Genomic DNA, 14,662 nt, shown 5'->3' with positions numbered 1-14,662 from the left:
AATTAATAGCAACTATTACTCAACAATGGTACAACAATGCAGGCTTTTTACGTATTAGTTAGAAATTCTTCAGTATTTTTTCACTTGCAACTCCATCTGCTAAAAGAATTGAGGTAACTTCCTGCAAACAAAAGACATGACAAATGTCAAATTTGCACAGAAATTTGATAGTGGTAGAAATCAATCTGAACATGCTCAAGTTAATAACCAGAATCAGATCCACAAAAGCCAACATATGTGCAATGCATTAGCTTTTAATATTGTTTATGATAACAAACAAGACACCTCACTCACTGGGCAAGTCTATACCAAAATATTTTTCAATCTACATTTCTGTACATGTATCAGATAGTTTTATGTTCCAGTAAATTGTGCAATCCATTTAAGTAATCAAAAGTAAGCAATTATTAGACCTTTGCTGGTGAGCGCAGGCCTAGTGCATATTAGAAATGTCACTAACCCATAAGACGGACATGATAACACAAGTTACTATGCAAATGTCAAGAAAGTTCAATACATTCTAAAGATGTCTAAACCATGTGAAATAGAAAGACATTATGGGAACGTTAGGAGGCATGAAAACCAATCACAGTAGCTATTTCTCAACAAATCAAACACAATCACAATAGCTATTTCTCAACAAACTCAAAACAAATCACAGTAGCTATTTCTCAACAAATCAAACACAATAACAATAGCTATTTCTCAAAACCAATCACAGTAGCTATTTCTCAACAAATCAAACACAATCACAATAGCTATTTCTCAACAACTCAAAACCAATCACAGTAGCTATTTCTCAACAAATCAAACACACCAAAAAATCCATATCCCTTAAACTGACCAAATCATATGCAAGATCTAAAAAAATACCAAATACAGAAAGCTCAAAGCTTACCTTAGAGAGCATGTTTTCTGGTAGTTAACTGATCTGTTTGAGACATTATTCTACGAAATGAGCTGATGAACAACTATCCTCAGACATTAACTGAAATCATCTTGCAAATCCAAAACCTGAAAAATCACACACACCACAAAATCCATAACCCTCAAAATCTGAAAAATCCCAAAGAGGACGTCTGTGATAACTACTGACCTCTGCCTTAGCATGGACAATCTCTTGAAGCTCATAAGAGAACAATGAATTGGACTTTTGCTGAAGGCTCTTCACAGCAGGAGTCACCTGTAGATAATTGCAGAAAAATCAGTAATCCCAAAAACAAAATCAGTAATCCCAAATCTTCAAACTCAGTAATCCCAAATCTTCAAACTCAAAAAAGTCAAAGCTTTACCTTATACGGCGACTTGGGGACCTTCATCGGGGTCTTCACCGGTGATGAGCTCCGTTGACCGCGTCATCGTCGAACCCAAACGGCAGCAGTGAGGAGGACTAAGGAGATGACGAGGTTCGGCGGGGACTGATATCGGGCGTCGCCGGTGGAATCACTCCGGAGATGAGTTTCTAGTATTTGGAGAGGAGAAGACCTAGATTTTGGGTGGAGATGAGATGGAGAACCAACGTCCTTGGTTGCATCGAAGTGGAGAGTCTACAGTTCGTCTGAGGCTTTGTACTTCGACCCGCGTTGTTCTTTGGGAAGAGATCGATCTGGGCCATTGGTTTTCATTTAAAGAAACGGACAGCTGTCCGCAACCCATCCGCAGATTATGTATAGCAAGGACGTCCTCTTTGGAACCTTGCTGTATATATATATATATATATATATATATATATATATATATATATATATATATATATATATATATATATAGGCCCGTTCTAGAGAGGCATCCTTACTTTTAATATTTGAGGATTTTTAGTTGACTAGTATACAATGTAATTCAATGATTTCAACAATTAATTCTTTAGATTCCTATGCAAGAATTGTGTCTACAAAAAATCAACCAAATCCATAATCATCAAATGTAGTTTGTTAAATAAAATTAGAACAAAAATGGTGCTAATCAAATGGTTAAACGTTTTCTGATTTGGCTAATTTTATTGTAGGGATTAATATATGTATATGTAACTAGAGAATGAATATTAAATTTGTCACACCCCGATTTTTTAAAACAATTAAAAAAAATCAAGATAATCTCACAATTATACCAGCCATGAATGGTTCAGTCATCAAAACAAAATACATGGAGAGCTTTTTCCTTTTGAACCAAGTACATACTGATGCCCTGAAAGCACAATATTAATACAAACTCGCTCTGTAGAGTCATATGTTACATTACACAAGTTTACGAATTAAGTTGCATAACAAAATAATAATTAAATGCTCCTCAGAGCTTACTACACAGTGGATGTCTTAACAACAGTAAAGCCACAGAAATTAGCTTCCTACCAGTACAGCTGCTATTAGATCTCAGCTTCACCCGCAATTACCCTGACCTGCAAAATTAACCCCTACACCATCGAATAGTGCACCGGTTGCAACAGACAAATCCGGTAAGCTTATGAAAGCTTGTATGAGTAAACTCAAATACAACAATTGAAACAACTCACACCAATCCCAAGAAAACCCACCCATGCATTCCAATTAAGGAAGCAACTCACACAAATCGCGAGAAAACCACCTATTTTATTTAAGGAAACAACTCACACTTGTTTTCTCTCGAAACTCCCCATCCTTATCTCATAAGGAAAACACATGTCACATCGTGACAAAATCATATTAATTAAAACCCCGACAATTAAATAGGAAAGCCCCCATCCCTCATGGACAATAAAAGAAAGAATATACTCAAGACTCTCTTTTAAAAATTAGTACTCATGAGTCCCAAGTAACCTCATTGTTACCCTCATAAGATACAATAAAACCCGACAGACAAACTAGAGCTCTAACTGATCGTAACCAATCACTCGGCCAAGGCTTGGTTCCCGATAAATATGCCTCGTTCACCACTTGTGACCCCCGATATATCGATCTTTAGACTCTCAATCTTCTATCCCCGGTACAAATATCAAAATATTTAAAGGAGTCACGCTGGACCCAAAATTTTAGCCAAATCCCGATTACCATCTGTGACCCCCGATCTTGATCACCATCTGTGACAAGATCAAAACATTAAGCGAGTCGCATTGGACCCAAAATGTTACACCAATCCCGATCACCCTCTATGACCCCCTGGTACAAAAACCAAAACATTAAGCGAGTCGCACTGGACCCAAAATGTTACCCGAACCTAAAATAAAAGATTCCCTGATCCTTAAACCTCAAGTCTTTGGATCCCCGAAATGTCACACCCCAAAACAATAAAATGAACCCATTCGCAAATACTGCTTGTATCACAACAAATACAAGCAGTATTTGTGAATGGGTTCATATATATATACATAGACACACACACATGCAGTCATTCACTCAGGAATGCTACTAATACCAACTATTATTTACAGTTAAATAAATAACTCCCAAAACGATAAGGTAACTCCGTTCGTAAATGAACATTGTGAGATTACTCACCTCTGAATCCCGCTGCGTCTTCTTACAGAACTAAGCTAACACAATCACAACAAACCGTTCAAGATAACTTCATCATGTACCTAATCACATCAAGGTCACATCTTAATACCATTTGAGGTACGAAAGTATTTAAGTTTGAAACACGCAAACTAAAGCCCGAATACTACGTCAATGGAGACGAAGCTTCATTCGAGACCATCCAAAGTCTCTATAACACTCCTAGGATCAATATGTCCAAACGACAAGTCGATCCAACAATCGGATTGCCACAGATAGAAAACTGAACAATTGAAAATACGGAAAACCATATATCAAATGTTACAAACTATATGTCAAAACGCTCGTATCGATGAGTAGATAATATTGCTGAAAGAAATTTCCCCAATCCTTAGCTGGATGCGTCGCATCCGGCTGTCCAGCGTGAGCCCCATGCATCGCCACTCTAACCTCGTTCCAGGCTAATCCAACTGTTTCATACTACAAGGACAAACTTTGATACCTGGAGTTCAAGCCAAATCAGCGTAAATCACCGCTGCAAGCCAAATTCCACTGTTAACCAGGAGTTGTAGCTCCACACTGAAAATCAATCAACCAAACCTCCAAGGATCAAATGAGGACACCACCAGGAGCAAAACGCGACCGGTTTCGAGTCTTGTCATCGCCGGAATCGGAAGATATAGTCGGGTTCGCCGCCGCTTAGCTTCACCGCCTCAATCCGCCGCTATGGGTGAGAATAGGTGCTAGAGACCACCGTTGGGAGGACCGGAATGAGAAGACGAAGAAGTCTGTGCCAGTGCCACTGCTTGATATCGCCAGAAAAACGAATTCCGACTGGGTCAGAAAATCGGGTCCAGGTCGGGTCGCCAAAAGCTTGAGAGAGAATGGATTTATGGAGTTTTATGAAACTGTCGCCCTTTTCCGGAAATCCTCTATTTATAGCAACTTTCCAAAAATAGTAGGTTTTTCCGCTGACCATAACTTTCTCATACGATCTTCGATTTACGCGTGTCGCATGTCCACGAACTCATATCGACGCGCTCTACAACTTTTGTGAGAAACCCAACAAATAAAAAGTCAACCTTCAAGTTTCCTAAAACGATGCGTTTTTGAATAATTATTCGTCCAAAAATAATTCCACTCCACCCCCGAACCATGAAATCGTCCTAACAACCAACTTAATAATTTTTAGAGAATCATCAGAAATTAATACAAATTTACATGCTAAAAGTATAAACATTCTCAAATTTCAAATTCAAGGAGGTATTCTCTAGAACACATCCCTATTTGTGAGTGTGTGTGTGTCTGTGTACTCACCCACGCGCGCATGTGTGTGTGTGTAAAGGCCCTTGCCACAAATTTTATTAAAAGGAGAAAAATTATAAAAAAGACAAATGGGGTACTAGATCTAAACCATGCCATGCAAGAATGAAGTACAACACAAACTAATCACAACAATGTACAAAGAAAACCCACAATACAAAACCAAAACAACTAGATAGAATTATAGAAACAGTTACATGAGAAATTTTTTTTTTCTTTTTTTGAATAAAGGGCTGGTGCGGCTGCCCTCAGGCCTTAATTAATGAAACTGTCGAATACAAGGGGGGGACATTAAGCCTAAACCCCTTATTACAATAAGCATCTAGAAAACGTCCTGAAATAATATCAGGAGTCTCTACCAAATAAATGTATTCAACTAGGCACCAATTACACAAGATCCTCACCATACGCAAAGACCAACCAGGCAATTGCAAAGACCTCTACGAGATGACACCTTCATTCACAGCGTCATATTTAGCCATAGAGTCCACTAATGTATTACCTTCTGTGTAGATATATATGGGAGATACAGAAAGTAATATTAGAGTAATATGTAAACAGTTTAGCTATGTAATTTTACCACCATGAAGTAAAGTGAAGGGAATGGAAATATTTAACCACCAAGGCCAAGATCATTTCAACCCAAATGTGTGTCCATCTGTTGATATCCAAAACAACACAAGACATGGTTTATGCACATTTGAAGCAATGAGGAAATAACCATGCATGCATAACTCTCAACTAAAATCAACCACGCCAAACTGTCATTCTATGCATGTGGACCCAAGCCACAATCACAATTCCTGGGGTTTATAGAAGTGGGTGTGGTGTGAAAGGTAATAAAAATAGAAAATATTCTCGTTTACTGATTTAATGTCGTTAGCAATTTCTGTCTTGGGCGCGAAACTCATGCCTAGTAACTTTATATGTAGAGATTGCTTGATGATGTCAGCAAGGTCAACGTTCAATTGGTCAGCGAGATTGTCGATGGATCACCAAGATCACTGGTCATTTGGTTGGTGTTGTCGACGTAGACCTATCGATCGGCAATGTTGACGATTAGTTGGTTAGGGAGGCGTCTATTAGTTTGTTGTAGAGGTTGCTGGTTAGTTGGTCGCCAAGGTTGCCAATTATTTGGTTGGTGATCGATGTCGTTGATCAATTGGTTAGGGAGGTTGCCAGTCATTTGGTTAATGAGGTTGCAAGTTAGTTACAAGTTAGTGAAGTTGCAAATACATTTGGTTTTATAGAAGTATCGATTTTTTTTAATCTTGTTTTTCTAAAAACATGTTAGATGTTTTACAAAACATGGATGATAGGAGCATAAAATGCGATCAATATAATGTGCGATTCCTTTACATTTTTCTTAGCTATTTCCTTTAAAAAGTCTATTTTTACTCTGTTATCTTTTCAGGTACTTCGTGAAGCTATTTCCTTGAAAAATAGGAGCTTAAATGGAGCAAAGAAAACATGGACAATGAAGTAATGATGCAGAGGAATAAGTTTGATCATTGTAATGGCTGGAAATGACAAGGAAAGTCCATGGAAATCGTTCTGCAAAACAGTTGCTGCAAAGCAAAATACTACAGTTCAGAATCAGCTTTTCGGGAACAGTTTTGGAGAGCTTTTCTTGCATCCTTCCAAGTACATCTTTGCATATAGGGACATCATTTCTTAAATATATGATGTTATACATCAACATGAGCCAAATAAATGGTCATAATCATCAACTAGGCAGCAGAAAATCAAGCGCAAATTAGGCTTCCCAAGAAGGAAGAAACTGCCGGCTTTTCACGAAGCTTTTTGGGAGATCTTTTTCGGTGACTTACTTGGAGTTTTTGTAGAATTTTATTGATCATTCTACAATATATGATGTCATAGAGTATGGATAAGTTGAGAAACATCCAGAAACATGGAAATATCAAGTCAATGTCCAAGAAAGAAGCTTCATAGATAGAAATCAAATCCTAGTCAAAACATGGCAGTTTGGCCGAGAGTCTTATTTGGGCGAATTTTCTGTGCGTCTTTGGTAGGTTATTGATGCTGAAATTATCAAGGAGATTTCTAGAAGAATTCCACAAGATTATGGGAAGATTACTAAGGCTTGAAAGTGATTAAATTGTACACCAATCAAAGGAGACCTCAAAGAACTAGGGAAGATTTGCAAGCATTGTTTGAGAAGGAAAGAATGGTTGAACGTCTACTATAAATAAAGCCCTCTGCAATACAATTGAAGGACCAATTCAAAAACACCACGATCCATTCTTTCTCTACAATTCGTCCACAACTCCCTCAGTTCCAAATTTCAGAGTTTTCACATCAAACCAAAGGAGGATAGCTGTCGTTCCTTCAATCCCTGCCACCGTGAGCACATTCTTGAAGCCTCCTTGCATTCTTGGAGCTTTGAAGACCTGCTGCCGTGGTTGCCTTTCACCATACTTCATTAAAACTTTCGATTTTTCTATCATTTGTAGTTGAATTCTTTAATATGTTTTTGATAGTGAACATCGTAGCCATGAGTAACTAATTTTCTTTATAGTTATGGGCTGTTTTGAAGCCCTAATTATGTGCAATATATGATTAGTTTTCTCCTTAATTTCAATGTTATGCTATGTGATTGGCCATATTGATTCGTTTCATAGAAAACTCTTATATGTTTCATGTTCTTTGAGTGCACGCTTAGAATTCATGTTTGCATGTATCTGTAGCTTGAATTAAGAGAGCATCTTTCTGCATCTTACTTCACAAGTAGCGACTACTATAGGATAATAGTAAATCAATATGTGCTTAAGTTGTTGACTGGACATGCTTTTTGTACTAGGATGAACTTAATCAACAATCAAACTTCCATTGTTCTTAATGATCTATGCATCCATTGAATAAACATGTTATGTGCTTTCACTATATATTTTGAGATTGCATGCTTAGAATATTTTATAACTTGAGTGTGTTCACTAAGTTAGGAAACCTAAAGGGAGTAATAAGAAATTATCCATGTGTTCATGGTTTATTATTGATTAATTGTTGTCTTTCAAAGCATAGTAAAGGAATTAGGAGTTAATAATCAGACTTGCATATGAATGGTGGTGGATTTACATGCCCTTGACTATCTCATTCCATCGATTTTCTTCTATTTTATCTACTGCGTTTTCAACCCTAAAAACCTCTCTTTTATTGCACCTTGTTTTGCGTCTACAATTCTCTACCATCCCCACTCTTCTCGCCACCTTTCTCATCTCTTTCTTTCTTTTTTTAGTTTGTTTTGTAGCGTGAATTGTTTGGAGTACCCTCAATCCCCGGCTTGTAACGATACCTACTTACTCTATTCTACAATCTTCTGCAGGGTATTAAGTTGACTACCAATTTTTGGCCGATCAATGGACAATGTTGTATCTATTTTTCATTTCTTGATTTGTTTTTCAAAAATGTGTCACCAAATGCCTTTTACACATTCTTTTGTATTTGTAAAATAAAAAATTATTTTGTAAAGTGTTACCAAACGACACATTAGGTAATGATTTTTTCGACAATTTCACCCAAATAGATCGTTATGTTTAATTTAGCTGATGAATAAAGAAATTCACATTGTTCCTTAAAAGAACTTTGCGGATTTAAAATCAGTCAACCACTTAGTAAAAAAAATATCAAAATGATGAATAAGATTATGATTAGAGAAATACATGCCCATATTCGAGTAGTAGAGCGGTTTTTATGCACACATCTCTAAATACTTAATACACACTCATTACTTAATACACCCTCATTTGATCTATTATTCTATCATCTTATTAAATACATAACTGAAACTATCTAAATTACCCTTAAATCTCATAAATCATAATACAAAATCAATATCAAAATCATCAAGGTAAAATTTATCTCATAATACTGTTATGTTCACACTGTCACCAATGACCAATAATTTTGTGGTCACTTACTCTTAGAGTTTTTTTTTTTTTTTTTTGAAAGAGAAGCAGACTTTATTAACTAGATACGATTACAATCGTACATGAGGGCCTCCAGTACAATCTCTGGAGCATTAGTAAGCCATTCAAGATGAACATTTGAATCAAAACTATGACTAGCTAGGAACCATGTTTGCTTGTCGAGGAGCGAAACAGACTGTAACCTCCCCTAAAGCATTCACCAGACCTTTGATTTCTGAAATCAAAGCTACTAATTCAGACAGATCCCCAGCCAAAGAGTTGATGGCTTGAACTGCATGTAGGCAATCGCTCTCAATCACGACCTTTATAACATTCAAGGCCTGCAAGAACTCCAATCCATACTTTATAGCCAACAATTCAGTATGCAACGAAGAGGTTACAGAATCTGATCTGTAGGAAAAGGCAGCAATGAAATGTACAGATTCCTTATAATACCACTTGTACCTCCATACTGAACAAAGGGGAGGAAAGCCCCATCGACATTCAATTTAAGGGCATCTTCCAGCGGTGTAGCCCATGTCTTCCGGCGAGGGGGACTATTTTGATTATACCAACAAAATCCGGATGAACTGAGGAATACTCCTCAAACCAAGCCATAGCAGATGCCACAATTCCAGGCCCTGTTTGAGATCGATCCCTCCACAACTTATCATTCCCATACCTCCAGATGCTCCACATCAAAACTAGTAGCTTATCAAAATACTCAGATGTTATAGAAGTGGCTCTCTCCAGGAACCAATCCTTCCAGGACAAGGTTGAAGGCTGAATGGATAAAGGAGGAGAACCTAAGATTTTTATGGTCAAGTTACACTGCAGAGCAAGTGTTCCATAGTTTCTATAGCATTGGAGCAAATAACACAGTGTAGATCACCTGAGTAACCTTTGGTTGACAGAGCGGCATGAGTAGGGAGGAGATTCTGTACTGCTCTCCACCCAAATATGGCCACCTTACTGGGAATTTTGGCTTTCCACAAGGCCCTCAAAACTGGACCATACGGATCCCCAACAGAAGATGAGGCAAACTGATTGCCCATGAAAAGATCCCCGAGCTACGGTATAAGCAGACTTCACCAAGAAGAAACCTCTCTTATCCAATTTTCAAGCCACTCTGTCATGACCATGATTTATACTAAGAGGGATAGATAGGACCTGAGTTGCCACCTGTGGATCAAAACATATGTGAACAGCAGCTTCATCCCACGACCAAGTATCCAAATTAATCAAATCCGCAACTCTCTAAAAACAGTACCCGAATGCCGGATTAAATTATGATAAGAAATAGAAGGTATCCAATTTGAGTCCCAAATGCCAACAGAAGCACCATTACCAATCCTCCAAGATAATCCAGCTTGCAAGATTGGCCTAGCCTCCATAATAGTCCTCCAAGAGTAAGATGGTCTCTCACCCATGTCAGCTATGAGAAACGTTCCATGCGGATATAATATACCGCCTTGAAAACTTGGGCCACAAGAGAACTAGGATGAGTAACTAATCGCCATCCTTGTTTAGTTAACATGGCAAGATTATGGGCGTGGAGATGTTTAAAACCCATGCCTCCTTGCTCTTTGGGAAGACACATTCTCACCCAAGACCTCCAATGGATCATACGCTTATCATCAGTACTATCCCAAAATAATTGATAATAGAGTTGCTGAAGATCATCACAGAGAGATCTAGGTAAAGCATAACAGTTCATAACATAGTTTGGTAAAGTTTGAGCAACTACCTTGATGAGCAGCTCCTTACGTCCAACACTAAGAATCTTAGCTCGCCAGCTAATGAGCTTTCTTGTGAGTCTCTCCTTCAAATAGGCAAAGATGGCCGTCTTGTTATGCCTTATATATATAGGGAGCCCCAGGTACAGCCCATGCTCCTTAACACATTCACCACCCAAGATTGCCGCCAATTGATTTCTCTTGTGGAGACTGACATTACCACTGAAAACCACACTTGATTTCTATAGATTGATGTGTTGACTCGAGGCTTTTGCATACACAGCTAAGATGTGCTTGAAAGCTAGCTAGACATTCTACCATTGAGGCCTCTCCAAATAAAAAATTGTCATCTGCAAATATTAGATGATGAATAGTGGGTGCAGTAGGAGACATTTTCAGGCCTTTTATTAGCTCCTGCTGGACTGAAGAAGAAATTAAAGCTGAGAGACCCTCTGCACATAGAATAAACCCCCTGTCGAATGCCCCTAGTAGGCAAGATAAACCCTGTGGGAGTCCCATTAATCAGAATAGAGTAACAAACTGACTTCAACCTGTCTACGGAGCTTCTTCATAAAATGAGCTATTTCAGTTGCCACCAAAGTGTTGTTAGAGATCAGCCTTCTAGGGATAAAGGCACTCTGTAGAGGTAAGATGATTTGAGGAAGTGACTTCAACCTGTTCGCCAAGACCTTTGAAGCAATTTTGTAGACAATATTACATAACGCAATTGGTCTCAAATCAGAGACAAGTTTAGGCTCTTTAATCTTCAAGATCAACGTGAGATGAGTGAAGTTAGACTTTTGAGAAATCTGACCTGTACAAAGAATCTCCCTGACATCCATGAATACATCTTTCTCCACAACGCTCCAAAATTTCTGGAAAAAAAAAAAAAAAAAAACAAGGAGATATTCCATCTGGATCCAGGGATTTGGATAGGTGCATTTGAAACAGGGCTTTCTTAATCTCATCGTCAGAATAGGGTGCAGTGAGTTTTGTATTCATTGCAACAAAAACCTTGGGGGCTGCAAGCAAGTTATAACTGTCTCGAGAGCCACCAAATCAGTACTACTAGCTCTAAAAATATAATCATAATACCTAATGATCAGGTCATTCACCTCTGCCGGAGTGGAAGTCCACTGCCCTGCATCATTAAGTAAGCCTTTGACATGATTCCTACACCTTTGATTAGAAGAACGTTTATGGAAAAAAAACCGTGTTATGATCACCATCTTTTAACCACTGAATCCTCGATCGCTGCCTCCAATAAGTCTCATGAGCAGAGAGCAATTCATTCAGTCCAAATTGTAGGGCTTTCCACACTTCAAAGTGATTAGGTTCAAAACTCTGTTTCATCAGTGTATCTAACTTACTCTAAATCAACTTCATCTCAATCTGTCATTGCTGGAAAACACCAGAATGCCAGTGCATGAGCAAGTGACCTGTCTATTTGATTTTCCTCCCAACCTGAGCCATTGGTTCCCTAATGATTGGGAGCATCCATCCCTGCTAAACAACATTCACACAATCCGAGTGATGAAGCCACATTTCCTCAAACCAAAATTGTTTCGGAGTTCGATTTCTAGCCACCGATTCAAGGCTAACTTTGATGAGGAGAGGGCAGTGGTCTGACCTGCTAAGCGGGAGCTTGATACAACGAGAGAAAAGGGTATAATTGTCTCCATTGCATCGTCTGGCAGGCTCTATCAAGACGCTCCTTTGTAAAGCGATTAGACCACGTGAATCGGGGGCCTACAAAACCCATATCCAGTAACTCGCAATCCACAAGAGCTTGACGAAAACGAGCCATCTGTGCTATACAACGCGGATGACCCCCAGACTTGTTAGCCTGGCTAAGGATCTCATTGAAGTCGCCGGCAACAAGCCATGGCAGACGACGCTGTGCCGCCAGAGTACGCAGTAGATTCCACGTAGTAATGCAGTTGGTTGTTGTGGCAACACCGTAGATTCCATTGAATCAAAAAACTCTAGCTGATCTTACAACCCCAACCTCCGCATCAATATTATTAGCAGAGTAGTGTCTGAGCCGGACAGGAACCTCATTACGCCAGAAGAGCGCCAAACCATGACAGTTATCTTCTTTTGGTGTACAGACAACACCATCGAAACCCATCCATTGTCGAACAGAGGTCAATAGATCCGGTGAAGCTAGGGTTTCTGAAAGAAAAACAAGGCTAGGGTTTTGTTGACGAACAATGCTAACGAGCGCATCCTTAGTCTCTGTGTTATTCAGGCCTCGACAATTCCACGCTATAATCTTAAAAGCCTGCATGAGGATCTGGAACCAGAATGGAAGCTGTCACCGGCCTAGGGTTTGCTAGGGCGAGAGGGAGAGCCTTTTTTTTTTTTTTTTTTTTTCATCTATGTTCTTTTTGTCACTTACTGTTAGAGTTAATAACAACGGTTGAGATTAAAATAATAAAGTTTGAGTGTTTTAATCTCAAGGATTAAAATTATATTCGACGATGACCATGTGATCATCACTGTAATACACATAATCATAGTGATTTTTTATTGTCTTTCCACAATTTCTCAAAAAATGAAACAATGTACATGTATAAAACATAAAAAATTTGTAATGAAATATTGTTGGTATTTAAGTTGGGAAAATCATCCAAACAGTACTTGAACTTTTCCAAACTATTAACTTTCATACCTAAATTTTCAGAAATATCAAAATGGTACCTGAAGATTTAAGCCCGACCCAATATTCATATCTAGGAACAGTAAAAACGTTAACTCTGTTAACTTTTAAGGGGTAAAAGCGGTAATTCAAGTATTCCTCTACCGCCACTGTAGCCTTCCACGATGACCAAATTGGTGGTCAACTCCGCCCGCCTCAGTTTGGTTTCAAGGACCCAGTTTCTACAAGTAAAGTACATAAAGCTGACTGTGAAATCCAACAACCCTCTTCTCCACCTAGTCGGACCATTATACCCCTCCACGACCTTCCCAGAACCCCAAAAGGCAGCTTCACCAAAAAGCCAAACCAAGTGAGCGACCGACTATCTATACCTTAGTTATCTTCCGTGGCCACTCTTTCTTGGAAAACCCATCACCCGCATCTCTTACTTTATATACCCATCTCCCATATCTCTCTTTTCCATTTTTTAGTGTTCAGTTTATGGACCGCAGTTGAGACTATATCTCCAACTGATATGAGCATTTTAATGCGATGTTTTAATAGTTATTTTCTCATATTTTAATTAGTTATTTCCTTAAATAAATCAATTTTAATAAAGTTTCTATTTTTAGGTACCTTGGAGCAAATGATGAAGAAATGAGCTTAAAGGCACATGAGAAGCAAGGAAACGTTGGAAATGATATAGGCAAGGCATGAGGGCTGCATAAATGAGCTAAAATGAAGAAATGAAGAAATGAAGTTTTCCTGGTCAAGCCAGGAAATCCTGATCCGACCAGGAAATCCTGGTCCGACTAGGAAACCCAGTCAAAGTAGGAATCCTGGGTCAACCAGGAAACATGATTGGAGAAATGAAGAAAAATGGCGAAGAATGCAAAGTCCTAGTTGGACTAGGAAACTTACTCCTGCCAAGAAAAGGAATCCTAATGACACAAGGAGTCCCAGTTGAACTATAGAAGAAGATTCCGGAAGATCAAGAATGTTTCATAAAGAATCCTTATTTGACTAGGAGTCCTGAAGGCATGAGGAGTCCTGATGGGGCTAGGAAACCTGAAGGCACTAAGAGACTATGCGACTTCAAGATTACTCAAGAAAGCTCAAGAATATTCTAGAAACTTGGAATATTGCGGCAAATAAAGAGACCTAAGTATACTAGGGTTTCTTGGATGTAAAAGGAGTGCATTTTAAGTGAAATAATTGTTTTTGCTCTTAGATATATAAGGGGGTATAGAAAGTGACGTTTTGGGACTTAAAATATGTCCAGATACATTCCTGGAGAATTTTAAGGGATTGCAACAAGCAGAAAGGTTGAAAACAGGTCCAGATACATTCCTTGAAGTCCACATTCATTCTTGGCCGAAATTGAAGAGATAAATCAGAAATTATTCATTTAAATTCGGTAAAAATAATCTCCCTTAAATGAAGTTGTTAATTTGGATGCTTCTCATTGGTTGGATGACACAGGAAGGATGACGTGGAATTATCTGATTGGCTAATGTTGTGTGGATCAATCAGATAATTCCTAGAAATTAAAAGAAGGATCCAGAAGCC

The 14,662-nt window shown here is 38.5% G+C and overlaps 1 protein-coding gene and 1 long non-coding RNA gene across 2 annotated transcripts; both read right to left on the bottom strand.

The window, feature by feature from the left end:
- Nucleotides 1-875: 875 nt before the first annotated feature.
- LOC133713092 (uncharacterized) lies at nt 876-1,706 on the bottom strand. Its single transcript, XR_009847771.1, has 3 exons — nt 1,293-1,706; nt 1,097-1,183; nt 876-1,014 (listed from the first exon to the last, which is right to left on the bottom strand). It is a non-coding gene; the product is annotated as an uncharacterized LOC133713092 (long non-coding RNA).
- Nucleotides 1,707-8,871: 7,165 nt separating this feature from the next.
- LOC133711527 (uncharacterized) lies at nt 8,872-9,771 on the bottom strand. The gene is made up of 3 exons (XM_062137635.1): nt 9,609-9,771; nt 9,289-9,522; nt 8,872-9,188 (listed from the first exon to the last, which is right to left on the bottom strand). Exons 1-3 carry the CDS (start codon nt 9,769-9,771, stop codon nt 8,872-8,874), a joined length of 714 nt encoding a protein of 237 aa, XP_061993619.1.
- Between the last annotated feature and the right edge of the window lie 4,891 nt (nt 9,772-14,662).

This window comes from Rosa rugosa, chromosome 5, assembly GCF_958449725.1.
Source record: "Rosa rugosa chromosome 5, drRosRugo1.1, whole genome shotgun sequence".
NCBI classification, from domain to species: Eukaryota; Viridiplantae; Streptophyta; class Magnoliopsida; order Rosales; family Rosaceae; genus Rosa; species Rosa rugosa.
The sequence above is the reverse complement of the archived record's forward strand: the minus strand, read 5'-3'. Positions and strand labels throughout refer to the sequence as shown.

What these genes read in the sequence shown, in the direction of transcription:
- LOC133711527 (XM_062137635.1), bottom strand. Translation starts at nt 9,771, where the DNA reads ATGGGCAATCAGTTTGCCTCATCTTCTGTTGGGGATCCGTATGGTCCA. An exon ending in GTCAACCAAAGGTTACTCAG is followed by an intron (nt 9,523 to 9,608) that starts GTGATCTACACT and finishes TAAAAATCTTAG; the next exon opens with GTTCTCCTCCTTTATCCATT. An exon ending in AGTTCATCCGGATTTTGTTG is followed by an intron (nt 9,189 to 9,288) that starts GTATAATCAAAA and finishes CCCTTTGTTCAG; the next exon opens with TATGGAGGTACAAGTGGTAT.